Raw genomic sequence first — 27,974 nt, forward strand, 5'->3', positions numbered from 1 at the left:
ATGACTTACAATCAGCCAATTTCTCTCTGGGAGGACAACTCCTCTTCCTTTCTCGCTAATTTCTCTTCTCATTTTCACTTTCAAGTTTCTACGAGTGATTACGAGTCATCCAATTACGGCGACGGGATTGCCTTCTTCCTCGCCCCTTTCGACTCTGAGCCAACGGTAAACTGGACAGGGCAATGGCTCGGTCTCTTTAACCACACCACAGATGGTAACCCTTCCAATCAAATTGTTGCCGTGGAGTTCAACACTTCAAAAATGATCCATTTGACCCAGATAACAGCCACGTGGGAATTGATGTGAACGGCATTGTTTCAGAGGTATATCTGTTCATTAAGGGACCTCAATTTTTCAAATCCAATTACCTTGTAAATCTAGTTTTTCTAGTTGTTTCCGTCAATCTCTTCTTCTTGATTTGTGATATTAGTTTCTCTGCTCTTGTTCAGGCATATGTATCTTTGCGGAATGACGTAGGAATCAGTATTCATTTCGCAAGCCACCTGGACGCATGGATAAATTATGATGGCATAGCAAAGAGGCTTCACGTCTTTCTTACGACCAACAGACAAAAACCAGAAACACAAATTTTATCACATGACATTGACCTCGCAAAGTTTCTTCCCCAGAAAATCAAGGTGGGTATTTCAGCGTCCACAAGTGCGCATTCATTAGAACAGCACATTCTTTATTCTTGGGATTTTGATTCTTCCCCTTTTCACGCTCCCCCAAAAGAGAATCATAATTATGGTTTAATAGTATCAGTCTTAGCCTGCCTCTTCACAGTCACCGGATTTGCCTTCTTCGTGCGGTTGTGTTATTGGAGAAGTAGAAGCCGTGCTGAGGAGGAAGACATTGAGATGGACAAATGGTTCAGCGAAGGACCGCGCAAATTCTTTCATGCCGAGCTCAGCGCTGCAACTCATGGTTTCGGACATGAAGAGAGGCTTGGAGGGGGAGGCTTCGGCGATGTTTACAGAGGCGTGTTGCCAGGCACAAAAGAGCCCGTGGCCGTGAAGAGGATCTCCCAACGTCCCAAACAAGGCAAAAAGGAATACATCTCGGAGGTTACGATTATCTGTAAGCTGAGACATCGTAACCTTGTGCAGCTCTTGTGTTAGTCCCACTGCATTCAAAAGGGCGAATTGCTTCTCGTCTACGAGTTCCTGCCAAACGGGAGTCTGGACGAGTATATTTTCTCTGACACAGCTTGTTTGGACTGGGAACGACGGTATATTATTGTCTGTGACATAGCAGCAGCTCTTGTTTATCTTCATGAGGATTGCAAAGACCGTGTGGTGCATAGGGACGTGAAGACCGGCAATATAATGTTGGATTCCGAGTACGGAGCAAAGCTTGGAGATTTTGGACTTGCAAGACTAACTGCAGGTGATTTTGGAAATGGTAAATCAACTGTTGTCGCTGGAACAGCTGGATATATCGCACCTGAATGCGTGGTATCCCTCAAGCCCAATAGTGAATGGGACGTGTTCAGCTTTGGAGCGAACGGCTTAACCGGCACACACAAAGCGTTGAATATTTCAGGCTTTGTGTGGGCCCAGTCACTGCTAGCCAATAGCAGTGGACCAATGCATAACAGTGGCCCAAATTATTGGCTAGGAGTGACTGGGCCCACACAAAACCACAAATAGTCAATGGTTCGTGTGTGCTGGATAAGCCTGGCCGCTTTGGAGCAGAGTGTTTGGAAATTGCTTGCGGAAGTCACGTGGTGGGCTCTAGTTGTTTAGAGGAGCACGGGTGGAGACTGGTGGAATGGGTTTGGGATCTTCATTCGAAGGGAACGATTTTGGTAGCAGTAGATGAGAGATTGAATGGGAATTTTGATGCAAATGAAATGGAGAGGGTGCTCATGTTGGGATTGTTGTGTTCTCATCCACATCCCAAGGCGAGACCCAGCATGAGAAAAGTGATCCACATTCTGAGGCAAGAAGCAGAGGTGCCCAATGTTCCACTGACTTATCCAGTAACCATGTATGGTGGCACCGTAGGTCCTCTTGAACTGCCTGCATTCCCAATGTATGGTAAAATATCAACTCCAACAAACTAGAAAAGGTACTAAAAAGTATTGATGCAATAAAGGTATTTGTCTTTTATGGTTGAAGAATTATAACGGATTTTGAAGTCAATCTAATCCAATAATTAAGCATTAGCCCTACCACTCGTGAGGTAAAATAATGCTAGATTACCAAATTTAAAAAAAAATTTTAAAAAAAAAAATTACGAAATACTATTGGCTGCAAATCTTCATTATTAATTTAAGCAATTTCTTGAGTTATATATGAGTAATTAGTCCAGTGATTTGATCTTTGTTTTATAAAACTAATTTGTATAATGTGAAATAATTTTATTTAAGCTCAGTAGTATATTTAATAAAGTATAATTTATTTAGAATTAATTCACGGAAAGAAGATGTAAGAAATAAAAGAGAATAAAATGATAAAGGACATGAGAAACATGGGAGGTAAAGGAGGCTTTTATATTCAAGAAGCATGGGGAGTTCGATGAGGTCATCCATATTTAACCATAAAAGGAGAAATTTAAAAAGAAAAAAATAACTTGAATACGAAGAAGGTGTATGTGACAAGAAGAAATTAGAAGAAGAAATAATAACTCTCCATTTTTTTGTACTACACAAAATATATCTTTTAGGCAACCACAAAGACACAATAAAATGCAAAAAATAAATGTAAATAGAGCTTTCACTTAAGGGGAAAGTAAGAATACTGTTAATAGTAATTTTTAAAAAATTGATCAGTAAGAGGCCAAAGACAAGATTAATTATTATTATGTGTTGTAATTAATTATTGTTATTACCAAAACCTCCCAAATATGAGGCTCACAATTTACTATTGTGTTGTAGGATTTTGCCTAATATTAAATTTACAACAAGAACAACAAAAGAGAAATATGGGCCATGAAAAGCCATTTAAGCTTCTGATATTGAAAATTGTGTTTGTTGATAGTTTCTAATCTTTCTTAAGCTGAGTATAACAATGCATGCTATTTTTTTAAATTATATTTTTCTGTAAAGTCTTTGTGCTAGATGTATAGTTGGCTCCAAGGAATTATTTCTCTTAACAAGAAACCCAATCCCTAACTAGATTGAGATTTTTTTTGGACATGGGAGATTTGACTTGTTCCAGATGAGCAAAGAGTTTTAATGGAGATATTTTTGTAGATTTCTAAATAGGTTGGTATGGTGAGTCCATTTTCGAAAATTAGGAAATGATAATAGTAGTATTATTTTGTGAAGAAGGTGGTAGGATTGTTTTAATCCTAATGAGACAAGTTCCTAAAATATGAAGAGTCATCCAAAATGGGTAGAAACTATCAAGAGATGAATGATATGGACCTTGATCAATATGAGGAAGGAGCTTCTTATATTCATTAATGCTAGCAAGAAATTGATGACCTTTTGGAAAAAAAAAAGCACATTTTACATAGAATAACTTAGTAGCATCTCATGATGGTATATTTGATTATACACATGATTAATTAGGATATAAAAAATTCTTGGTTTACAATATGTGCAATTATTTAACATCTATTAGTTTTCATTTACAAAAACAACTTCTTAGACCAACCTAAAGCTTTGATTAATAATCAAATTTTAATCATGCCATTATATATAAACATACTCTAAAAATATTTTGATAATATAGATATAGAGGTAAAACAAGATCTTAGAGCCAAAAATAATTGTACATATAATTTAATTTTATATTTCAAAATGAAAGTTGTTTGTTTTTCCTTTCTCTATATATCTAAAAGACATCAATTATTTGTTATTGAGGAGCCATACAAAATTTTTCTAAAAAAGAAAACTATATAAAAAGAACTTACTTCACTCTAGGGATTCACATTGACGTAAGTATTGCCAATAGAGTTCATTAACATAAAATTGTTGCTTCCTTCACCATAATATTAAGGGGGAAGTCTCAACATCCTTAGTGTATTAAGATTCCCAATCTCTCTCTTCTTCTTTTTTCTTTAATGAAGTTTATTTGTGGTTTTTTTTTTCTGATGGAAATATTTTAGCATATATAGATGTAGACATCTCAAACTCTTTAAGTACACTACAACGATTTGAGTAAGCATGAATCTAAACTACAAATATTATTTACTAAGAAAACACATACAAGGGGATCATGTGCATCAAATTAGCCTAGGGGTTAAACCTGGCCTATATCGACCTTTAAGGGTCTAAACCTTGGTAGATGTCTTGTATATATCATACCATTAGCCTCCCAATTATGCTCAATTTATTAAGGTATAAAAAAATTTATTCTCATATTATTTTGTGAATTCATGCAAATCCAACAGATGTTGATGCTATATTTCTATCATTCTATACCAAATGGAAAAATAGCTTAGTGGAGTTTCTCTCATGCCAAGCTAAATGCTACAACTAAAACTTTAAGGAAATAAATAAATAAAACCTGTGCAAAAGAAACTTGTATGTTTGATTCAAAAATATCTTTGTCTTAGACAAAACTTTTTATTATTCTTCTTTTTATGTTCTTGTCTTTGAGAGTTTATATCATTTATCTAGTAGTAAGGTCACTATCATAGTAGTAGCAAAGCATGAATTCATGTATTGTTAATGAGTCATTGTTATATTTTTAGTGGTTGGGACCTTTGATGGAAGTGTTGTTTGTGTCTGAATAGGGTTTGGAAATTGACTTTCATCAACATATGTCGATATTACTTTCAAGGGACAAAGAATAAAAAAAATTAATTTCAATCTGTCAATATTTTAGTATAATGTGGAATGTATGTATCTCTTTAAGGAATCAAGCATATCTCTAGAAATATTATTTGAATATTAAGATTACATATATGAGATAAACATGCATATTTAAATAAGTGAAAAACAAATAACATTACATTAAAATTATATTAATATTTCTTCTTATTTTACTCAATAAAGCTAAAATTATATATATAAGACTATCTTAATTACTTGAATGATGCAAATATATAACTTCAATAGATGACAAAAATAACCAATATTAATTTAATTTAAACTAAACTTTACTTAAAATTATAATTGTAGCTTGATTTGATTTAACTAATTTACTTTTTCATTTTTAGATCTAAAACTTGAACTACAAGAAAAAAAAATGGTCAAACTAAATTCATGTTGATTTAGCTAAATTTCAAGATACTAATTTTGATGTTATATCACACAAAGACACAAGTCATTGTAGCTTGAGATGACGATTGTGCAAATGATTTGTCTTCTATATTTTGTTCTCTCTTATACAATGGGTATTGCTTACAATGATTAGATAGAAACTTTGAATATTCTTATGGCTCTTAGGAAAGCTATTGAATTGGATTGGAGGATGGTTGAGAGTGGTAAGTCTTGTTGAGGAAGGTTTGAAGGTAGGTGAATTGGATTGAAAAATTATTTGGTCTAAGTTTTTATCTTTGTTCTTGGTTTCATTTTTATTTTTAATAAGGATTTTCAAGTGTATTTTTGGAAAATTATATTTTTAGTGGGTTAAATTCTTCATTTCTCTTTAAATTTTAAAATTTTACATTTTTATTATATTTCTATTTGCTGGAATATTTTTAACAAATTATCTTGCTAAATAAGCATTTTAAAAATCCATTAGTGAAGTATTTCAAAATTAGAACTATTTCCTTTTCATAAATCTTCTAAACATTTCTAACTCATTCATAGCAATAAAAATACATAATTCAAATTATGGTTATAATTAAATAACTTTAATAAAGTTGATAAATCAATTTTCTCTCTAATAACCTTAATACCAACTTTTACCATCCAGATTTATTCCACAAGAACATTTAATAAATATATTAATATTTTGTTAGTATATTATTTTTACCATTCTATTTCATTAAAAGAGATTAAATTATCGAACATGTGTGTATGAGGTACCAATAATTCAAAGACAAACAACAAATGGAGTTAGTCTTGACTAAAAATTGTCTTGATGTAATACGACATAGAAATGAAGAACATAACTAAGCAATTGACACAGTATTCTGCTACTCATCCAATTTCCAAAGCTCATTCCCCACTACCATACAAAAATTTATTTGACCAGCTGAAGAAAAAAATTATTAAATTTTTATTGTTAATTATTTTTAACTAAACCATCTCATTTTATCATGGATACTTTAGGTTTTAAGATATTATGTCCTTTTCCTCCATGGGATTTGAAAACATAGCAGTCGTCTAAGACCAATAATAGAGGAAAAGGAAATCATTTCCCAAATGACAAACATCTCATCTCTTCTTTTGTTCTACTCTTTTTTTGCATTTTTTGGTGATGTCATTCTTGAAGTACAAGCACAAATCCCCCTCTTCACATTTCCTTATGAAATGAATTTCACCCTAGAAAGAATTGGAAACTTTGTGTCATTGTCCCTTCCTATCTCAAATCGTCAAATTTCTCATGTGCAACTTTCAAATGGAGAAGAAACCCAACAAACATTTTATTGGATTCAATATCTTAGTTTAGGTTTCAAATGGAGAAGAAACCCAAAAAACATTTTATTGGATTCAACTGGTTTTCCTTTTAGTGTTTAGGTTATTCTGCAATCTTTCATTCTCTGATATTAGATTCATGAATTCTTCATTTGCATTGGTGAGCTAATCAATGAAGTCTGTCCACTGAAGATATTGGTGCTAAATTTCATTATTCTTTCCTTCTATCTCTTCTCTTATCTTGTTTTTCTCTTCCATGACTTCACACAATCTTATTGACTGAATTTCTTGCTCTCTTCTTAGTTTTCTTACTTCTTCTTGAAGAGTACTATTCTTTTCAAATAGTTCTTTGATTGCTTCATCAGCTTCACCTAAATTACATGAGTGGATGTCTTCAATTCTTTCTTCAACATAGAGTTGATCATTCATCTGGATTGCAAGATCTTTTCCTATTTTCAAGGGTTGAGAGAGTTACTCTTTTTCTTTCTTGAGTTGTCCAATAGCCAATTCCAAATCTAGCTTCTCGTTGTCAATAAACTTGTCAATTTTGAATACGTCCATTGCTTTTGATCTTTGCTCAAGCTATTAAACTTCTTTTTTTGAGAACCACAAAGCTCTGATACCAATTGTTAGAAATATCATGATAGGCTAAGTTACTAAGAGGGGAGGGGTGAATCAGTAACCAATAAAACTTAATCCTTAATTAGCAGTTAATCCTTCATGAGTATTATGATTTAATTCTATGCATGAGAAACTAAAAACATTAAAGTATTCATAACACTTTTGAGACACAATTTTGGTGACCTAGAAACCTTCCAAATAGAAAGTAAAACTGGGGTGCGGATGATACCTACAAGCTTTAGTACTGCAATATAATGTTGGCCTGTTAAGGCTTACAATGATCACTTCTGATGATCTACCTTGTTAGGATCAATAAGGACTGCTAGATCCACCTTGAAAAAGGATTTACAAACATACAATGAAGTATGCACTCAGTAAAGAGATTTACAAAAGACTGTTAGCTCTACCTTTTTAAAGGATTTGACTGATCCACCTGTCAGGATGAAATAGTGGGTAATCTCTGATTTGTAAATTGGTTTGCTATATGAGATTCCTCTGAGTGTACAAATCACCTTGCTATGATAGATAAATCTTTGTTGCTCTTTATACTATTGTAGCCTTTTTAATTCATTCTTATGCTCTTCTCTTATTATTTTATACTTCCATTCATTCCTTTAGATGTGATGCAATATGTTACATATATACCAATCCAATTACAAAATTACAAACTTGGCCACAATACAAGTTTACACAAAAATCACAGAGTCGGCCAAAGTGTAGAAACTCAGGTTCTGAAGACTAGCTCGGTGAGGTTCCAATACTGGGCATCCACTATCAATGCTTGGCATCATCATGCACTCAGTAGACGTAGAAGCTCAATCCATACTAATCACTTCCAAGTAGTCTTGAACATGGTCTGCATTGGTGACTCAATGAATACTGTGAAACTCAGCGTATGAATTGAATCACTCGATTCACACTACATAGCTTAGTCAATGCTATCACTACAAGCTCAATATAAACTGAGTCACTTGGTTAATAGCGAGTAGCTCAATTAACACTAGAATCACATCACATCAACTATGAACTTGGTAAGCAGTACACAACTTGGTTTGCACTAGTAAACTTGGCATACACTGAAATGCTTGATTTACTCTATTGATCAACAACTTTGTAGTAACTGTTTGGCACAAACTGAAAACTATCCAAAGGACTCGGTAGCAACTATAGAACTTAGTAGCAACTAAAATGCTTGGTTAACACTATTAACTATACAATAAGCTTGGTAGATTCTTACAATCTGAATAAGTGTATGTAACTAATAACAAACATGACTGTAATGTCAGCACAACCTACCAATTTCTCTCTCAAATGAGAACTCTTTTTTTCTGGCTAATTATTATTCTCATTGTTTCTTTCTTTATTCCACAAGAAAGTATAAATCATTCCAATACAATGATAGACTCTCTTTATTCCTCCCCCCTTTTGATTATAAGTTCCTAATAAACTATATAGGCCAAGCCAATATAGGCCAATGGCTTGGTCTCTTTAACCACATCACAAATGCTAATGCTTTCAATCCAATTTGTCATGGAATTGGACACTTTCCAAAATGATCCCTTTGACCAAAGTGATAACCACATGGGAATTAATGTGAATAAAATTATTTCAATGGTAGAATTTCTCATAAAAGGACTCAAAATTCTTTTCAGTTTCAAATCAATTCTCCTTGTGCTACTATTTTGTCTAGTATTTTTTTATCAACCATTTCTTCTTTATCTATGATATATTTTTTCTATTCTTATTTCATTTCTCATGTAGATGTATCCTTATATGACTAAGGAATCAATATTTATCAAGAAAGCAAACTAGATGCATGGGTAGATTATGATGACATAGCAAAGAGGCTTTATGTATTTCTTACAACCAATAGACAAAAACCAAAAAAGTAATTTTATAACCAATATGACATAGAGCTCACAAATTTTCTACCACAAAAAATCAAGGTTGGCACTTCGGCTTCCACTATACATTATTTTTTTCTTGGGAGTTTAGTTCTTTCTATTTTCACACTGTCGAGAAAAATATTTATTGATGTAGAAGAATTGTGGCCATAAGAGAAATCTTTCATTATCCGAAGAAAATTTCATTTGTGTCTCTTGAATAAGGGTTTTCTCAGTGCAAAGTTGGTTTTTGTGGAAGCTTGCTACTTAGTAAGTCAAACATACAAGCTCGAAGTGTTCTAATTTCAGAGGTGGAAATTCACCCTGGATATATCAGTATGTGTGTTGAGGCTCACTTCCATATCATGAGTAATCATATGTTTGTTGTGGGCTTTTTGTGTGAAATTTTGGTACAAAAACTTTCTAGACTTAGTTTTAACATCCTTAGAGGCTCTAGATGGGGTTTAGAACTCAGTTGAATGGAGCTTGCACAAGTCAAGAGGTGTAGAATAGAATCTAAGGATTCTGGAATGGGGTCTTATTAGCCAATTAACTCAATGGCTCATAATGTATAGTCTTCAGAAGTTGGGCTACCCAAAAATCTTGAAAAAAAATTTGTAATTTTTTCAAACAAACTCTATATCTAATTTTAGATTTTGTCGGCCTCAAGGGTTAGGGTTTAGTATCTAGAACCTTCTCAGGTGGTAAAAATTTTCCTATATAAGGAAGACCTCTAGGTTGTCTAGGATAGTTCAAGGTGACAATTTACATATATGTCTTGTTGTAAAGAAGGCACCCATGTGGGTTTGCATATTGTATATCAAAATTTTGTAATTCAACATTTATGGAGATAATAAGAACCTCATATTTTGTTCTCACAAACACTACAAAATTTGGGGTCAAATTGCGATGGAAATTTGTGATGATGTTATACTTGTGGTGATTTTTATTTTTTTTACAATTTTCCTCGACATCTTCGCAATACCAATGTTGGTGTCATAATACCAACGCACCCGTGAGTATTAAAAAAACACAACATAAATCATTCCCCATTTATTTTGATTGTGGAGAGTTGCGCACGAAAGAGGGTGGAGAGTTGTGAACATTGTTATGCCCTTATGATTGGTGCATTTTGTTGTTGTGATCCTTGCATTTCGTTGTCATGCCCTTTCTCTGTGATTTTTTTGTTGTGATCTCTACATTTAATTGTGATACCCGTGCTCTACAATTTGGTTGTTGTGCCTTTGTGATCTTTTCATTTCATTTTTGTGCCCTTGCTCTATGATTCTTTTGCCATGGCATGCCCTTATGATCTTTGTGCCATTGCTTTGCTATTTTCTTCAAGGGCTAAGTAAATGGTCATTTCTTTTCCTTCTAAACATGCATATTTAGAGATCTTTTTAAGATTCTTATTACATCTTAGCATAAAAAAAAAATGATCTAGCTACAAACATATTCTAGAATACCAAATAATAAAACAATAAAAATCACTCAACCCATGCTAAGTGGCTTACCTCAAGATCCCTTGAAAAATAATGAAAACCAGGAAAAATGGGCAGAGTTCACAAGAAATTTACAAAAACATATCATAGCATATATTTTTAGAAAGAAAGCAGCCATAGCCTAGTTAAATGGGTCTAGTTGCTGATTAGTTGGGTTGATTACAAATTCCTATAGAACTATCATCAGATTAGGTATAATAAAATGAACAATCAGTTATTCCCAGCTAGCAGGATCACATACAATTTTCCATGGTGATAAAATTGCATATGTAGATGAATCACTTGAATGCCAGGCATGAAGAAAATTCTCCAATTTATAATGAATGGTTGGATATAAAGGCTTCATACACTGGCCCAACAATAGAAGCCAAGGATGTAACCATGCATGTATTGGCATGCTCTCCTTGTGAGGATCCCAAGTATCTACTATTGCTATTAATTTGGGTATCACTATATGATCCATAATGTTATGAAGTACTAAAGAGGGTAGTGATTTCTCCCATGTCTTTAGAAAATTTAGCATAGGTTCAGGGTCCCTTGGCTCCTAGGAATTTGTAGTAGCTATTCTCACCACTAGAAGAATAACTTTATTGAAAAGTTGAGTGTAAGGAGTTGAAGAAGCAAGTTCTTCTTCTATGTAAATTCCATAATCGCGAGGCTCATTCCCTTGTAGAAGCCTCTACCATAATGACATTACCTCTAAACCATGGAAAGGATGTTGAAGTGGTTCCCAACATTGAAACACTCTTATAAGCATTTGTTACTAGGGATCATCACAGGGAGATTGTGCCAAAACTTGAAACACTCTTATAAGCAATTGATATTTGGACTATAAATTCTCAAAGATACTTGCAAGTGATTCCAATTTGATAGTACCTATCACAACACTTTCTTGGATTCTATCCGGTGGCTCCCATAATATCCTCTATGTTGTCTAGTTGTTGTTTCTGTCATGTAGTCTCCGTCTAAAGCCACTCCTTCTTATTCTCTTTCTAAAGCCACTCCTTCTCCTTTTCTCTTGTGCCTTCAATTTTGATTATCAAACATCTGAATATCTACCTCTACCTTATCTAAAATAAACTTCACATTGTCAACACCCTCACTTGCAGACCTCTCATGTCAAACACTTTCTGTACTATTTCAACACCATGTTCTTTCTTATGACCTAATAGTTCTTCAGGTGCATTTTCTTGTAAAACATTAATTTTTTTGAACAATTGTAAACTCTTAGAAAGTGCATTGTTTTTTTCATGTATGTATGTATGTATAATGAATAATAATATTTTTATGTATGTCAAAATAATAACTAATATTACTATTGGATCATATAATAATGAAGTAATCAACCTAGCTAATCAGCAACTAAACCAATTTAACTAGTGTTTCCAATGTCATAGTACCTACTACAACACTTTCCTAGATTCTATCGAGTGGCTCCCATAATATCCTTTATGCTGGCTAGTTGTTGTTTCTGTCATGCAGTCTCTTTCTAAAGCCACTCCTTCTCCTCCTCTTTCTAAAGTCACTCCTTCTTCTTCACTCTCATGCCTTACATTTTGATTGTCAAAATTCTAAATATCTACCTCTACCATATCTAAAATCAACTTCACAATGTGTTGTAACTTTGGCATAGGTGTTTGATCATCAATAGCTTTGATTTTAGCATTCAAGTTTTCAAGCTTGGTCAACACCCTCACTTGTAGACTTGTCATGTCAAGCACTTTTTGTATTTTTTCAACACTATGTTTGTGCTTCTAAGCTAACAATTCTTTTGGTGCATTTTCTTGTAAAACATTAATTTTTTTGAACAATTGTAAACTCTTAGAAAGTGAATTGTGATTTTCATGTATGTATGCATGTATAAATACATTTATGTATATATATGTATATGTGTATGTATGTATATATATATATATATATGTATATATGTTAGAATTATTTAGAATAACTGAGAGGGGGGGGTTGGGGGGGTCGGGGGGTGAATTAGTTATCCAAGGTCCAATGATGTCCAATAATTTTTTTTCTTCTAATCCTTAATGACACATAACTGAGATTATCATGCATGCAATTGAACATTAAACAATCATGAAAAGTAAACATGCATCACACCATAACACTAAGGATTTTGATGACCCAAAAACCCTCCAGGAATAAGAAGGTAAAACTGAGGTGGGGATGATACCCACAAAATAACTACGCAATTGATTTCAACCACTTCTGATGGTCTACCCTATTAAAATTTTTACACATTGTAAGATGTGACCCTGTAAAGGATTTAAGAACATTCAACTTAGAATGTCACCCTGTTAAAGGATTTACATAGAACTGTTAGGCTCACCCAAGTCCATGGGATTTACGGTCACCTTCTCAAAAGAATCTTTCATCCCTCTCTAAGGATCTCCTATCCTCCTCCTAAGGATCTCTTATGCTTCTCCTAAGGATCTCTTTATCCTTCTCCTCAGGATCTCTTTGTCCTTCTCCTCGGGATCTCTTTATCCTTTTCCTGAGGCTTATCCACCTAGCTATTAAGCTAACCTAGCAATGTAGGATTTCAATATCTAATACAATGGTAAGAAAGTATTAGAAGGGTTTAGACCTAATACAGATTGCAACGCTAACTGTGCAAATTTCAGATCACTCTTTAGTTCTCTTCTTTTCTTGGCTTTTCCTTCTTTGCAGTGCTGACAGCTTGTTCACCCTTCAAGATCTATCTCCTTGAGTTCTTTCACTCGTTATGCCAATGCATTCTATGGTCACTTGATCAACTCAGATTCATGATGCTCTGTTCTTACTCCTTTTGACTTCTTTGCATGATCACACTTATGACTGGTTCCCTCTCATGCATGCACATTTGATCTCTGACCTGTAACTCCTTATAAAGAAGTTTTGTTCTTCATTTCTTGCTCAAATCTTTTGAGAAAATAGCATTGTTTTCCTTCTAATTTGCTTCTTCTAGAAACTTCATGATAAATCCATTAGCATTCGCCTTGAAAATGGTTTGCATGGATTACATAGAATTTTGTGACATCTACTAACAATCCCTATCATCCAGCTAATTCACAAAATTTGATGTAACAACCTTATCGCTACTGATCTGGTGAATCTTTGACTTTAACAAATAATGCAGCAACTCGGCATCATTGGTTTACTGATGCTCAGCTCCTTCTGTGTTACTCGGCTTCTATTTTTATTTTACTGGCGCTTGGCACTTATAGTATTTCTATGTTACTCGGCACCTAATCTTCACTCAGCACCTAAAGGTTGCTCAGTACCTAAAGATCACTCGACACCTAATCTTCACTCGGCATGTATACTAAGTTGAACTTTCTTGGCTTCAACTGAGAATCTGTTCAGCACTTACTAGCTAGCTTGGTTCTCTGCAATGAACTTAGTTAATCCTTACATCTTTGATATATCTCAGTGTGTCCATCCTTTGTATCTTAGAATATGTCATCAATACACTATTTCATCAATGGCTTAGCTGATCCTTATACTTCATTACAACATCATAACTTCATCCTTTCTCTAGATACTCTAGTTACATCTTATTGATTGCCACCTCCTTGTCAATCAACCAATGGATAGTATTTGGATCACTTAAGCAATTGTCGTTCTTGCAAGTAGAAAGTTTGACATCAATGAAAAACAATAATTGAAACATTCTTTACCAATTCCATTTCTCTTTATTCATGATCTTTTCAATCATTTCCAACAATCTCCCTCTTTGGCATTGATGGCAAACCAAATTGATCAAATGATCAACTTAGTTACCACTGAAACTGATTCCTTTGTTTTGCTTCTCCCTTTGGACTGCTACATCTTTACTCTTCTAAATCTCCCTCTTTCATATACATCTCTCATATATATATATATATATATATATATATATCCCTCTTGTTTTGTATTGATCAGTTTCTCATATATCTCGCTCTTTGACATGAATGCCAAAGATGTAGCATCTTCAACATGCTAAATATAAGCTTTGCATCTCATGTTTTCTCCCTTTGTCACCATGCTTGTGACTAATCTAGAGTTTCTGCTCCTGTTGTCATCCTTTGCATCATTCTTCTGATATTTCAATGATCTACTCCTGTTGATGCAAGGTAGCTTCTATGTTGCTTTAGACTGCTTGAGTTAGGGGCATTACCCCCAACTTGCCTCTAAGATATTCATAAGCATCCTTGGGCAATGGTTTGGTGAAGATATCTGCAGTTTGTTTTTTTGTGTGAATGTACTCCATCTTCACTTGTTTGTCTTCCACCAATTCTCTGACATAGTGATACTTGATTGCAATATGCTTGGTTTTTGCATGCATTACTAGATTCTTGGATATGTTTATAGCACTTGTATTGTCACAATACAATATCACAGGTTCGGTTACCTCTTCTTTCATTCTTTTCAATTTAGATGTTTAAGCCGCACAATGTTTGTGCAATTGACTGTTGCTACCACATATTATGCTTCTGCAGTGGATTGAGATGTGCATGTTTGTTTCTTGCTAGTTCAAGTAACTAGCCTTTTACCTAAGAATAATGCTCCTCCACTTGTGCTTTTGTTGTCAACAATGTTGTCTCCCCAATCTGTGTTTGTGTATACATTGATCATCAGTTCCTTTGAGATACCTCATTATCTTTTTTACTTCCATGAGATGATTTTCTCTAGGATTAGCAGAGAATCTAGCCACTATGCCAACTGCTAGTGCTATGTCTGATCTGCTATGTACAACATATTGTAGTTTTCCAATCATGGATCTGTACATTGTTTGATTGACTTCAATTGATTCATCATTTTTAGATAACTTATGTCTCGTTTCCATTGGTGTGCTTATAGGTTTGGAGTCTTCTAATCCAAACTTCTTGAGTATCTCCTTGATGTATTTTGATTGTGTCACAAATATACCATGTTTTAGTTGATGTACTTGCAATCCTACAAAGAATTTGATTTTTCCAAATATTGACATCTCAAACTCATGTTTCATTTTGTTAGCAAAAATTTTGCAAAGTACTTCCTTTCCTCTAAAAATTATATCATCCACAAATATTTCAGATATAAGAATATCCTTACCTTCTTCTGATTTGATGTACATGTTGTTGTTATCATCAGTTCTTTCAAATCCTATTTGCACTAGATACTTGTGAAGTCTCTCATACCAAGCTCTAGGGGTTTTCTTTAATCCATATAGAGCCTTATGTAATTTGCATACCTTATTTTTGTTCTTTTCATCAACAAAACCTTCTGGTTGCTCTATGTAGACTTCCTCTTCAAGTATACCATTTAGAAATGCTGACTTAACATCCATTTGATAGAATTTCAATCCTTTGAAGGTTTCATATGCCAGTAAGGTCCTTACTCCTTCAATTTTGGCAACTGGAGGAAAAGTTTCTCCATAGTCTAGTCCTTCTTATTGTGCATACCCTTTACAAACTAATCTTGCCTTGTTTCTTGTGATTTCACCATTCTCATCTAACTTGTTTCTAAACACCCACTTGGTTCCAATTACATTCTTGTCAGCTGATCTTGAGACTAAGGTCCATGTCTTGTTCTTCTCAATTTGTTCTATTTCTTCTTTCATAGCATTGTACCAGTCATCATCTTTTATGGCTTCACTTACTATTTTTGGTTCTATTTTGCTAAGCAGACATGTTTCACTTCTGAGTCTATTCCTTGTCATTGGTCCTACCTCTTTATTTCCAATAGTTTGATTTGCAGGATGATGTCTTTTCACATACTTTGCCAATACTGGTTCTTTCCTTTTTTGCATATTATGTCTTTCAGAATCTGAATCTTCATGTATATTTTCATCAGGCATTGTTCATTTTCTTCTTGTTGGCTATTCTCTAAATCTGAATGAACATTTTCTATATTCTGTAGCTCAACTTTTGAATGTGTCTATTGTTCGGCATTCACTGTCTGTGACTCGGCAGATGCTAGATTTTGTTGCTAATTATCATTCTGAGTTGCAACTTCACCATTATTAGGTATACCTTCATAAAAGTATACGAAGGTTTTGTATTTTTCTGCTTTATTGGTGTCCTCAACACTTTGAACTTCTGCAAGCTCATCAAACTTCACATTTGTGCTTTCTACTAAATTGTTAGTGTTAATATTCAAGCACTTATAAGCTTTACTTCTAGTAGAATAACCAAGAAATGTGCCTTCCTCACTTTTTGCATCAAACTTTCCATTTCTAGACTCTTTATATATATAGAATTTGCATCCAAATATTTTGAAATATTTTACATTAGGAGAATGCCCATACCATAACTCAAAAGGTGTTGCATTTGTACCTTTTTTAACTTGAACTCTGTTGAGTGTGTAGACTGCAATACTTACAGCTTCTCTCCAATACTTGAGTGCAACATTTTTCTCTATTATTAAAGTTCTAGCATAGTCAATAACTGATCTATTCCTTCTCTCTACTATACCATTCTGAGGTGGAGTCCTAGGTGTTGATGTCTGCCTTTTGATTCCTCTTTCATTGCAGAACTCTTCAAATTCTCTTGATGTGAATTCACCTCCTCTGTCAGATCTAAGACATTTTAGACTCTTTCCAGTCTCTTTCTCAACTCTTGCCAAGTACCTTTTGAACATTTGGAATGCATCTGATCTTTGTTTCAAGAACATGACTATCATCATCCTTGAATAGTCATCTACAAATCGCATTATGTATCTGTCACCTTTGTAGCTTTGTACTTCAATAGGACCACAAAAGTTAGTATGAACTAGCTCTAATACTTCATTGGAAGTATAAGTCTTGCTTTTGAAAGTTGTTAGAATCTGAAAAAGATTAATAACCCAGAAAACTAGTGCAAAGAGTAAATATCTAAACTATGAATGCAAATGATACAAAATCAAAATAGCATCATAGAGTTAGTCTCCAAGAGAGTAATGCAAATGCTGGAAGCAAAATAGCATTAAGAGGATGCAAAAACAAGAGATACAAATACAAGCCAGGTAGCATGCTTATATAGGCTAGGAAGAGGGAGGAGGTGGCAACACCAACCAATGAGGAGCAACCATCTATTGGACTAAAGATAGCAAAGTATCTTCCCAAGATAGCTAATGGATGCTCACATGTAGGAAGGTGACACCTCACAACCATTAACCTAATAAGACATGCTTTATTAACCTAAGCGAGATTATTAAAATTGTAGGAAAAACCTATCAAAATAGGAAAAATAAAAAACTACACTAACACCCCCCCATAAGTGAAGCTTAGGTGAATGTAGAAATGGGTCCCGGCAAGTCAAGCCTGATGAGGTACCCATGTACATAAAATTCCCCCAAAAGAGAGAGAAAAGAGACTCCCCAAAGAAGATTAGGACTCCAAGTGAGAGGAAGAGGCCCCCCCAAAAGATGTAGCATCCCGCACCTCCAGCAAAGCTTGCAAATTTTGTCCGGTAGATCCACTTGCATCGAACAAGTTTTCTTCCCTTAGGAAAAAGGACAAGATCCCAAGTGTGGTTCCTCATCAAGGAACTATACTCTTCCTGCATAGCTGTATCCCACTCAAAAATACCAGAAGCCTCATGAAAGGACTGTGGATTTGAGGCAGTAGCAATGAAGATATGTAGAGCATCCTAGAATTGTGAACGAGTCTGCTTGGTGTCTAATGGATCCCCAACCCAATCACCTGTAAACTGCAAGGTCTGTCTAGCCCAAAGTGGACCGAAAGATGGAGAATCTAGAGGAGAATCATCAACCTGTAAATGATGACTAGGAGAGGAAGGAGGTGAGTCCTCTGAATCACTCTCTGCATCAGAAGTGGAGGTAGAAGACTGCTCAAGTGAATCTGACCCATCATGTATTCCAAGTGACTCCAATGTCAAAGTAGAAGGCAACCCTGTGACCATGCTTTGCTGGTTAAGCTGATGCAAGTAGTGGAAGTTAAGATGGCCAAACCGCTCATGCCATAATCTGCTCACATCATTAAAGTGAGTGAGTGAAACAGTCAAAGGAGGATCAAGAACAAAGTGAGAAAACATATAGAGTCGTGACTGATGATCTGCTCTCCCAACTGCAACTGTAGAATCATTGTGCAACTCACATATCTCCACTGAACTAGGAGTGAACTCAACCTACTTGCCTAAACACGTGTGAGTGATCTGGTGTACCGATTGGAGATTAGTTGACAATGAGGGTACATAAGGAACATCATGGAATGTACCATCCCCCACATCAACAAACCCTCTCCCACACACCTCAACAAGAGTGTTATCACCCATCAAAATAGAAGGCATAGTACACGGCTCCAAGGATGCAAGTTCTTCCTTAGATGAAGCCATTTGGTGTGAAGTACCCGAATCAAGAACCCAAGTGGATGGTGAGGAAGTGACTGCAAAAAGGGCCTTGCCCTTTCCTTTCCCCTTGCTATTTTCTTTTTCCTTGTTTTAACTGCAGCCTTAGTGATTTCAATTTGGTGAAGAAATCTTGAATTGTGTTGAAATTGCCTGGACTCAAACTAATTAATTCATTTTCCAACATATGACCCCTCATTGAATCTTGTGTGCCAAATAGTGTCTCTATCTTTGTCCATACTTCATTTGGTGTATCCAAAGACTCAATGTGAAATAGCAAGTCAAGAGAAACAGACAAACACAATGTTCCATATGCCTCATCACATTTGTTAAACCAATTAGGCTTGTCTTCATCTTTAGTAGGTTCAGTTTCAAGTCTCATAGTTATCCTATTTAATCCAGCTTTCTTTAAGTGAATTGTCATGCGTGATTTCCACTCAAAGTAATTGTATGGAGTTAGGATGGGCATATTTGTTTGATCCATGATGAAGGAATGCAAAGAAATGCTAAAAGGAAGAGAATCCAGCCACGACAATGCCCCCCCCCCCCCCCCCCCTTTTTACTCAATCAAAGAACCCCCCCCAAAGAAATATGATTTGGCACTTTATTTTAGTGCATTTACAATTACCACTAGAAAGAGATATTTAGTGGTCTTGATTTCAATGCATTACAAACCCTCATGAAGAGCATATGCTAAAAGTGAAACTTGGGCACAATAATCAAGGAAACAAATAGCACCACTGCGATCTATTCGAAAAATCATGCACTTTCGTAAAAAGAATCACCTCGATACGAGGTCGTATGAGAAAGTTATGATCCTCCGAAGTTTCCAAAACGAGAACTGTGCACAGTCATGGCTGAGAATCTGCAATTTCTGAAGAATTCATGCATGAAAATAAAAAACTAACTCAACTAGTGGATAGAGCACAAAAAAATAGCCAAGTTCATAACAAGAATCATCAAAATCGGAGTCCGTATGAGCAAGAACGAGACATTTGAAAACTGCATTCAAATCTGCAGCTGCCAACGGAGAGGGGTATGGCTGTAGCTTTGCATGCTCGATTCTGAAAAATATACAACCTACATGCAAAATCTAAAAGATACCCAGATGGTTTTTCGAGGCTGCGAACAAAACCTAGAAAGCGTTTTTCTTGCTGATGAACAGAAGATGTTGCTGTAGTGTAAATCAGACGCCTTTAATAGTAAAAAATGGCTCCAAAAATCAGAAAATGACCCCAGCAATCAAAATATGACATACAAACACTGGATCAGCTTCTTAAGTCCATCAATGGCATGCTGGAACCTGCAAAACTGATTAAAAATTCCAAATATGCAAGTTGGTTGTCAAATTTGAGATTGAAACCCCAGAGAAAAACTATTTTTGTCAAAACTTTTCTGACTCTCAAGATCATCCAAAGATGCAAGAGAAGAGCATACTTTGTTTTTCAAAAAACTACAATAAAGTTTATTTGCCCCCCCCCGAATCTCTCAAATAAGGAAACTAAAATCTACTCTTGTACATAGAAAAGCTCTGATACCATGTTAGAATCTGAAAAGATTAATAACCCAAAAAACTAGTGCAAAGAGTAAATATCTAAACTATGAATGCAAATGATACAAAATCAAAATAGCATCATAGAGTTAGTCTCCAAGAGAGTAATGCAAATGCTGGAAGCACAATAGCATTAAGAGGATGCAAAAACAAGAGATACAAATACAAGCCAGGTAGCATGCTTATATAGGCTAGGAAGAGGGAGGAGGTGGCAACACCAACCAATGAGGAGCAACCATCTATTGGACTAAAGATAGCAAAGTATCTTCCCAAGATAGCTAATGGATGCTCACATGTAGGAAGGTGACACCTCACAACCATTAACCTAATAAGACATGCTTTATTAACCTAAGCGAGATTATTAAAAGTGTAGGAAAAACCTATCAAAATAGGAAAAATAAAAAACTACACTAACAAAAGTTGACTTGGTCATCTTCCCTAGTTGACTTGGTTTGCACATGATGTTATCAAGTGCCTTCAACTTTGGTAGTCCTCTGACTTTCTTCATTTTGTTGATGCTTATCAGATTGTCAAAATTTACATGACATAGCCTCTTATGCCACAACCATACATCATCAGTGTGAACAATGAGACAAGAAGCATCTTCCATGTCAAGGTAAAATAAATTACTCTTAGTCTGATCACCTTTTCCTATTAGACTTCCTTGAGAATTATAAATCTTAACCATTCCATTTCCAAATTCAACCTTGTATCCTATGTTGCTTAATTGTGAGACACTTAACAAGTTATAATTCAGTCCTTCAACATGGTATGCATTATCACATGATATCTTTTCAGTAAACTTGATGCTACCTTTCCCTTGGATCTAACATGGTGCATTGTTACTAAATATAACACTATTTCCTTCATATTGAGTAAAGGTAATGAACTTCCTTTTGTCTCCAGTCATGTGATGAGAGCATCAGCTATCTATGATCCATTTGTCATTTTTGTTCATCCAAGTTATCAGGGTAGTTGCTTCATCTTCATCTGATTCATCTTTCATAGCCACATAGACTACTTCATCATCATTCTCATCAGAGTCTTCTTCAACAATGTAGCATCTTTCGTCTTTACCTCTGTAGTCCTTGTTGTCCTCTTTCTTGTTCTTGAAGTTGCCTCCATCCTTGTAATTTTCCTTTTGTGTGCATCTGGCTACAATGTGACCAACTTCATTACAATTGAAACAAATAATTGGTAGCTTACCTTTGAATTTGCCTCTTCCTCTATGAAATCTTCTTGCTAGTAATGCCTCCAATTGGTCTACATCATCTTCATCAATACTATTGACACTAGATACATACTTTCATTTTCCATTCTTTTTCTTTGTTTGCACCTCATCATTATCTTTTATTGTCATCTTGGCTTTGAATGCAGATTCAAAGTTTTTTGGCTTGTAGTTGTCAAAGTTGGATAGCTCAAAAGCAGTGGGTCTTCCAATTATTCCTTCAAATGTCACTGTGTTGCCTGGTACACACCTTAGTTCTTGGATGGCTGATACTCTTATAGCATAGATGGGAAGAAAAGTTCTCAAGTATTTGCTACATACTATTTCTTTTGCTAATGGGCCTCCTAGACTTCTAATGGCACTGACTACTTCCTTCATTCGTGCACCGTATTGAGCAACATTTTCTCCTTCTTCCATTTTCATGTCATCAAATTTTCCTCTTAGGCTCTCTCTTTTGGCTCTTTTGACATTATCATCTCCTCCATTGATTCTTGATAATGTTTCCCACATCTAATATGAAGTATCACATCCTTTGATATCATCATACTCGGCATAGCTTAGTGCTGAAGCAATATCTAACATTGCTTGATTGTGCTCCTTCTTCTTGCTCATGTCATCTACAGTGAGGGGTCCTACAGGGTCTACATGATCAACTGTAATTGAGGTCTGTACATAGTCTCCTATTGATCCAAGGTGTAGCTTCATCATACTTTTCCATGTAACAAAGTTGTCTTTGTTTAGCTTGGGAACTTCTCTCTTGGACATCTTAATCTTTTTGTTGCTAGTACCTTGAAACAAATCAATAGTGTGCTCTGATACCAATTGTTAGAATTATTTAGAATAACTAAGAGTGGGGGGGGCTGAATCAGTTATCCAAGGTCCAATTATGTCCAATAAAACTTTTTTTTCTAATCCTTAATGACACATAACTGAGATTATCATGCACGCAATTGAACATTAAACAATCATGAAAAGTGAACATTCATCACAGCATAACACTAAAGATTTTGATGGCCCAGAAACCCTCTAGGAATAAGAAGGTAAAACTAGGGTGGGGATGATACCCACAAAATAACTATGAAATTGATTTCAACCACTTCTGATGGTCTGCCCTATTAAAAGCTTTACATATTGTAAGATGTGACCCTGTTAAAGGATTTAAGAACATTCAACTTAGAATGTCACCCTGTTAAAGGATTTACATCTAGAGTTGTTAGGCTCACCCAAGTCCATGGGATTTATGGTCACCTTCTCAAAATAATCTTGCATCCCTCTCTAAGGATCTCCTATCCTCTTCCTAAGGATCTCTTATCCTTATCCTAAGGATCTCTTTATCCTTCTCTTGAGGATCTCTTTGTCCTTCTCCTGGGGATCTCTTTATCCTTTTCCTAAGGCTTATCCACCTAGCTATTAAGCTAACCTAGCAATGTAGGATTTCAATATCTAATACAATGGTAAGAAAGTATTAGAAGGTTTTTGACCTGATACAGATTGCAACCCTAGCTGTGTAGATTTCAGATCACTCTTCAGTTCTCTTCTTTGCTTGGCTTTTCCTTCTTTGCAGTGTTGACAGCTTGTTCGCCCTTCAAGATCTATCTCCTTGAGTTCTTTTACTCGTTATGCCAATGCATTCTATGGTCACTTGATCAACTCAGAGTCATGATGCTATGTTCTTACTCCTTTTGACTTCTTCGCATGATCACACTTATGACTAGTTCCCTCTCATGCATGCGCATTTGATCTCTGACCTATAACTTCTTATAAAGAAGTTTTGTTCTTCATTTCTTGCCCAAATCTTTTGAGAAAAAGGCATTGTTTTCCCTCCAATTTGCTTCTTCTAGAAACTTCATGATAAATCCAATAGCAGTCGCCTTGAAAATGGTTTGCATGGATTACATAGAATTTTGTGACATCTACTCACAATCCCTATCATCCAACTAATTCACAAAATTTGATGTAACAACCTTGTCCCTGCTGATCTGGAAAATCTTTGACTTTAACAAATAATGCAGCAACTCAGCATCATTGGTTTACTAATGCTCGGCTCCTTCTATGTTACTCGGTTTCTATTGTTATTTTACTAGCGCTCGGCACCTATAGTATTTCTATGTTACTCGGCACCTGATCTTCACTCGACACCTGAAGGCTGCTCAGTACCTAAAGATCACTCGACACACACTAAGTTGAACTTACTTGGCTTCAACTGAGAATTTTTTTGGCACTTACTAGCTAGCTTATTTCTCTTAAATGAACTTAGTTAATCCTTACATCTTTGATATATCTCAGTGTGTCCATCCTCTGTATCTTAGAATATGTCATCAATACACTATTTCATCAATGGCTTAGCTGATCTTTATACTTCATTACAACATCATAACTTCAACCTTTCTCTAGGTACTCTAGTTACATCTTATTGATTGCCACCTCCTTTTCAATCAACCAATGGATAGTATTTAGATCACTTAAGCAATTGTCATTCCTACAAGTAACAAGTTTGACATCAATGACAAAATAATCATTGAAACATTCTTTACCAATTCCATTTCTCTTCATTCATGATTTTCTCAATCATTTCCAACAATATATATGTATGTATGTATGTATGTATGTATGTATGTATATGTATATATGTGTATATATACATACATACACACATATCTCTGTGTCTATGTATGTATGTATATATACCTAGAGATCTTTTAGATTGTGGATTATAGATTATAAACAAAAAAGAAAAGAAAAGATGATATTAATCATTCTCATTTTTTTTGATTGACTGTGAAGAGCTACAAAAGAAAGAGGGTGGAGAGATCTAAGTGAGGGTGGAGAGCTTTGAATGTTGGTGGAGATTAGTGGAGATCTAAGAATTTTTTGTCATTCTATTGTGATCATTGCATTTCATTTATGTGTCATGCCTTTTTGATTTTTGTGCCCTTGCTCTAAAATTTTCTTCAAGGGGAGAAGAGGTACATATGTAAATGTTCTTTTTCCTCCTTCTAAACATGTATCTCTTGTTCATATATAATAGCTTCAGCCAGATTCAAGAATAACTAATTGTGATGATTGTATGTATATGTACATGTATGTATGTATATCGGTTCACTATGTGAACTAGTTTACATGCCTACATATACACTTGCATAGTACTTGTGCTAAATTAAATTAATCGTTCATGTCTTGAATTCACACAAGTAATTGTCCTCACATTCAGTCAAAACTATTCATACCAAACTAAGTATGCAGAAATTTATACTTACAAATTATATTATCTCTTGGTGATTGAGTAAAGATCTCGTGCATAATATCGTTTAGGTAATGATCAAATGCATTCACATTAAGTCATAATAGGATCGAGTAGATGATCCATTTATGTTACTTCATACTTGTCTTATTGAACATTTTGTTTAACATAATCAGTAATACTAAATTATATAGTTACAACTAGTAATCTTGTTTATTTTATTTAATCATATACATTTAAGACTATTATTTTTCTTAAAATTAGACTGTATATATTTGTTATTACTAAATCACAAATATAGATCTTTGATAGTTATTTTTTTAATTTTAAGATCATCGTATTTAACGTGAAGAGTTTCCACTACTGAACAATGGAATAGCCACAATGTGGAGTCACATAGCTCATGGCTTTTTCCACCAAATTATATTTTTGTCCTTAAAAAATATTATAGGTGAATGTTCTTTTGATTTTCCATACATTAAATAATTTTTCGCTTGTCATTTGAGGTATTTTTCTATTCTAAGATAGAGACATCTATCATAAGGATGGACAAGCCAATTTTGATCATCTCATTTTCAACGTTGATTCCCTTATCAAATTAATGAAACTACTTACAATTCACACTGGTTTTCTGCAACTTTCCAAATTAGCCATTCACAGAGCAATCTTCCTCCTACCCCACCATAGCATGCAACTCTTGTTTGAGGTTTATATCTTAGTCCCTCTTGGATTTTGAACCTCATTGAACCTATTTCAAAATGGCTCCATTGGTTCAAGGAGGTTAATATGTTCGATAACTTTAGTGTCCTAAGTAGTTTAGTAATTTTAATGTATTCTTTATTCTTGGGATTTTGATTCTTCCCCTTTTCGTGCTCCCCAAAAAAAAATCATAATTATGGTTTAATAGCATTAGTCTTAGCCTACCTCTTCGTAGTCGTTGGATTTGCCCTCTTCATGTGGTTGTGTTATTGGAGAAGCAGAAGTCGTACTGAGGAGGAAGACATTGAGATGGACAAATGGTTCAGCAAAGGACCGCACAAATTCTCTCATGTTAAGCTCAGTGCTACAACTCATAATTTCAGGCATGAAGAGAGGCTTGGAGGGGGAGGCTTTGACGATGTTTACAAAGGGGTGTTGCCAGGCACAAAAGAGCCCGTGGCTGTGAAGAGGATCTCCCAGTGCTCCAAACAAGGCAAAAAGGAATACATCTTGGAGGTTATGATTATCAGTAAGCTGAGACATCATAACCTTGTGCAGCTCTTGGGGTGGTCCCACTACATTCAAAAGGGTGAATTGCTTCTCATCTACGAGTTCTTTCCAAACGAGAGTCTGGACAAATATCTTTTCTCTGACACAGCTTGTTTGGATTGGGAACAACAGTATGTTATTGTCTGTGACATAGCAGCAACTCTTGTTTATCTTCAAGAGGATTGCAAAGAGCGTGTGGTGTATAGGGACATGAAGACCAGCAATATAATGTTGGATTCTGAGTACAGAGCAAAGCTTGGAGATTTCGGACTTGCAAGACTAACTGCAGGTGATTTCGGAAATGGTAAATCAATCGTTGTGGCTGGAACAGTTGGATATATCACACCTGAATGTGTGGTATCCCGCAAGCCCAATAGTGAATGGGACATGTTCAGCTTTGGAGTACTGTGTTTGGAAATCGCTTGTAGAAGGTGCGTGGTGGACTGTTGTTTAGAGGAGCACGAATGGAGACTGTTGGAATGGGTTTGGGATCTTCATTCGCAGGGAAAGAATTTGACAGCAGCAAGTGAGAGATTGAATGAGAATTATGATGAAATGAAATGCAGAGGGTGCTCATGTTGGGATTGTTGTGTTCTCATCCACATCCCAAGTGGAGACCAAGCATGAGAAAAGTGATGAACATTTTGAGACTAGAAGTAGAGGTGCCAAATGTTCCACTCACTTATCCAATAACCATCTATGGTGGTACCTTAGGTCCTCTTGAACTGGCCACATTCCCAATGTATGGTAAAATATAAACTCCAACAAACTAGAAAAGAGGTTGAAAATTAATTATGCAATTAAAAGGTTTTTCTTATATGGTTGAAGAATTATAATAGATTTTCAAGTCGATTTAATGCAATAATTAAGTATTAGTAAGCAAAATACTGTTAGATTATCTCCAAAAAAAGAAAATATTTTTATTATTTGCTAAGTAAGGTTGGTTTCATATCTTCATATAATTATATATACACAAGTGAGAAGAAGATACATTTCTCCCTTTAGGAAGAAGATACACCAACTATAGGTCCAAATATACTTCCCATTATGGATAAGAAGATGGATGAGGAATCCGTATATAGTATGAGATGGATGTTGTCTCTGAACTCTTCTCATATTTTGACAAGTCCTTGATGAATGTAGATGCCACAAGCCAATCTGGTGGATGCCCAAAAGAACATGGCAAACAAGGTAACATGTCCATGTATGAAATTGAATCAAACTCCAAAGACAAGGAATCATCCTTATAGGAAGATATGGGAAGAGAAGCAATGGAGCCTCCCCTCGATGATGAATGCACATCCATGAAAGAATCTCCTTGATGACTAAAGAAGCTACAGCATGAAAACTAAATAATGTTCCTCCTTCTAGGAAGAAGTGGTGCCATAGGTGTAGTAGAGAATGCTCCCCAACTAGTAGGAAGAATCCTCCAAAGATATGACATCTAAGGAAACTAGGATACAATCTCCAAATACTGATATTTTTCCTTTGAAGTAAAAGAGTCCTCCTCCAACTGCTAAAAAGAAGTGTCCACAATCATGTTAGTCTCAAAAGAAAGATCAAGTGGTTGAGGGTCAGAGTGTTCCCTCACAACAAGTGAAGAAGAATTCTCCTCAACAAAGAGAAGATGGATGTCATCAATAATGTCTCCCACATCTTCAATGTAAGACTCCATAAACAACACTGCAATGTCTGGAAGGAAGTCATCCCATGAAGTTGAAATAGGAAGACATGGTGTTTCTTATTGTGCTAAATTAGAAGCGTTTGTGGCTAGAATTGGATCAATAGAAGCAACATGAGCATCAGGAGGTATGATCTCAACTGGAGTTGTAGGTACCACAACTAGAGTGATTGGAGGTAAAATGTCCTCTGGTAATCGAGGGACTTGTGGATCTCCATATGCTTCCCAATGACACATCCA

The 27,974-nt window shown here is 35.2% G+C and overlaps 1 protein-coding gene across 1 annotated transcript; it reads left to right on the forward strand.

Annotated features, from left to right (window-relative positions):
* Positions 1-26,680, forward strand: LOC149558614 (L-type lectin-domain containing receptor kinase IX.1-like). The gene is made up of 5 exons (XM_089830959.1): positions 1-290; positions 431-1,067; positions 1,122-1,599; positions 1,698-2,037; positions 25,786-26,680. The coding sequence occupies exons 1-5, from the start codon at positions 1-3 to the stop codon at positions 26,678-26,680; spliced, it is 2,640 nt and encodes an 879-aa protein (XP_089687085.1).
* Positions 26,681-27,974: the final 1,294 nt, after the last annotated feature.

Source organism: Cupressus sempervirens, chromosome 5, assembly GCF_028749045.1.
Source record: "Cupressus sempervirens isolate cs-2001-9-10 chromosome 5, ASM2874904v1, whole genome shotgun sequence".
NCBI lineage: Eukaryota > Viridiplantae > Streptophyta > Pinopsida > Cupressales > Cupressaceae > Cupressus > Cupressus sempervirens.

Coding starts and splice junctions, on each gene's coding strand:
- LOC149558614 (XM_089830959.1), top strand. CDS start 1: ATGACTTACAATCAGCCAATTTCTCTCTGGGAGGACAACTCCTCTTCC. Junction 291..430: donor TTGACCCAGATAACAGCCAC/GTGGGAATTGAT, acceptor TTGTGATATTAG/TTTCTCTGCTCTTGTTCAGG. Junction 1,600..1,697: donor CAGTGGACCAATGCATAACA/GTGGCCCAAATT, acceptor GCTTTGGAGCAG/AGTGTTTGGAAATTGCTTGC.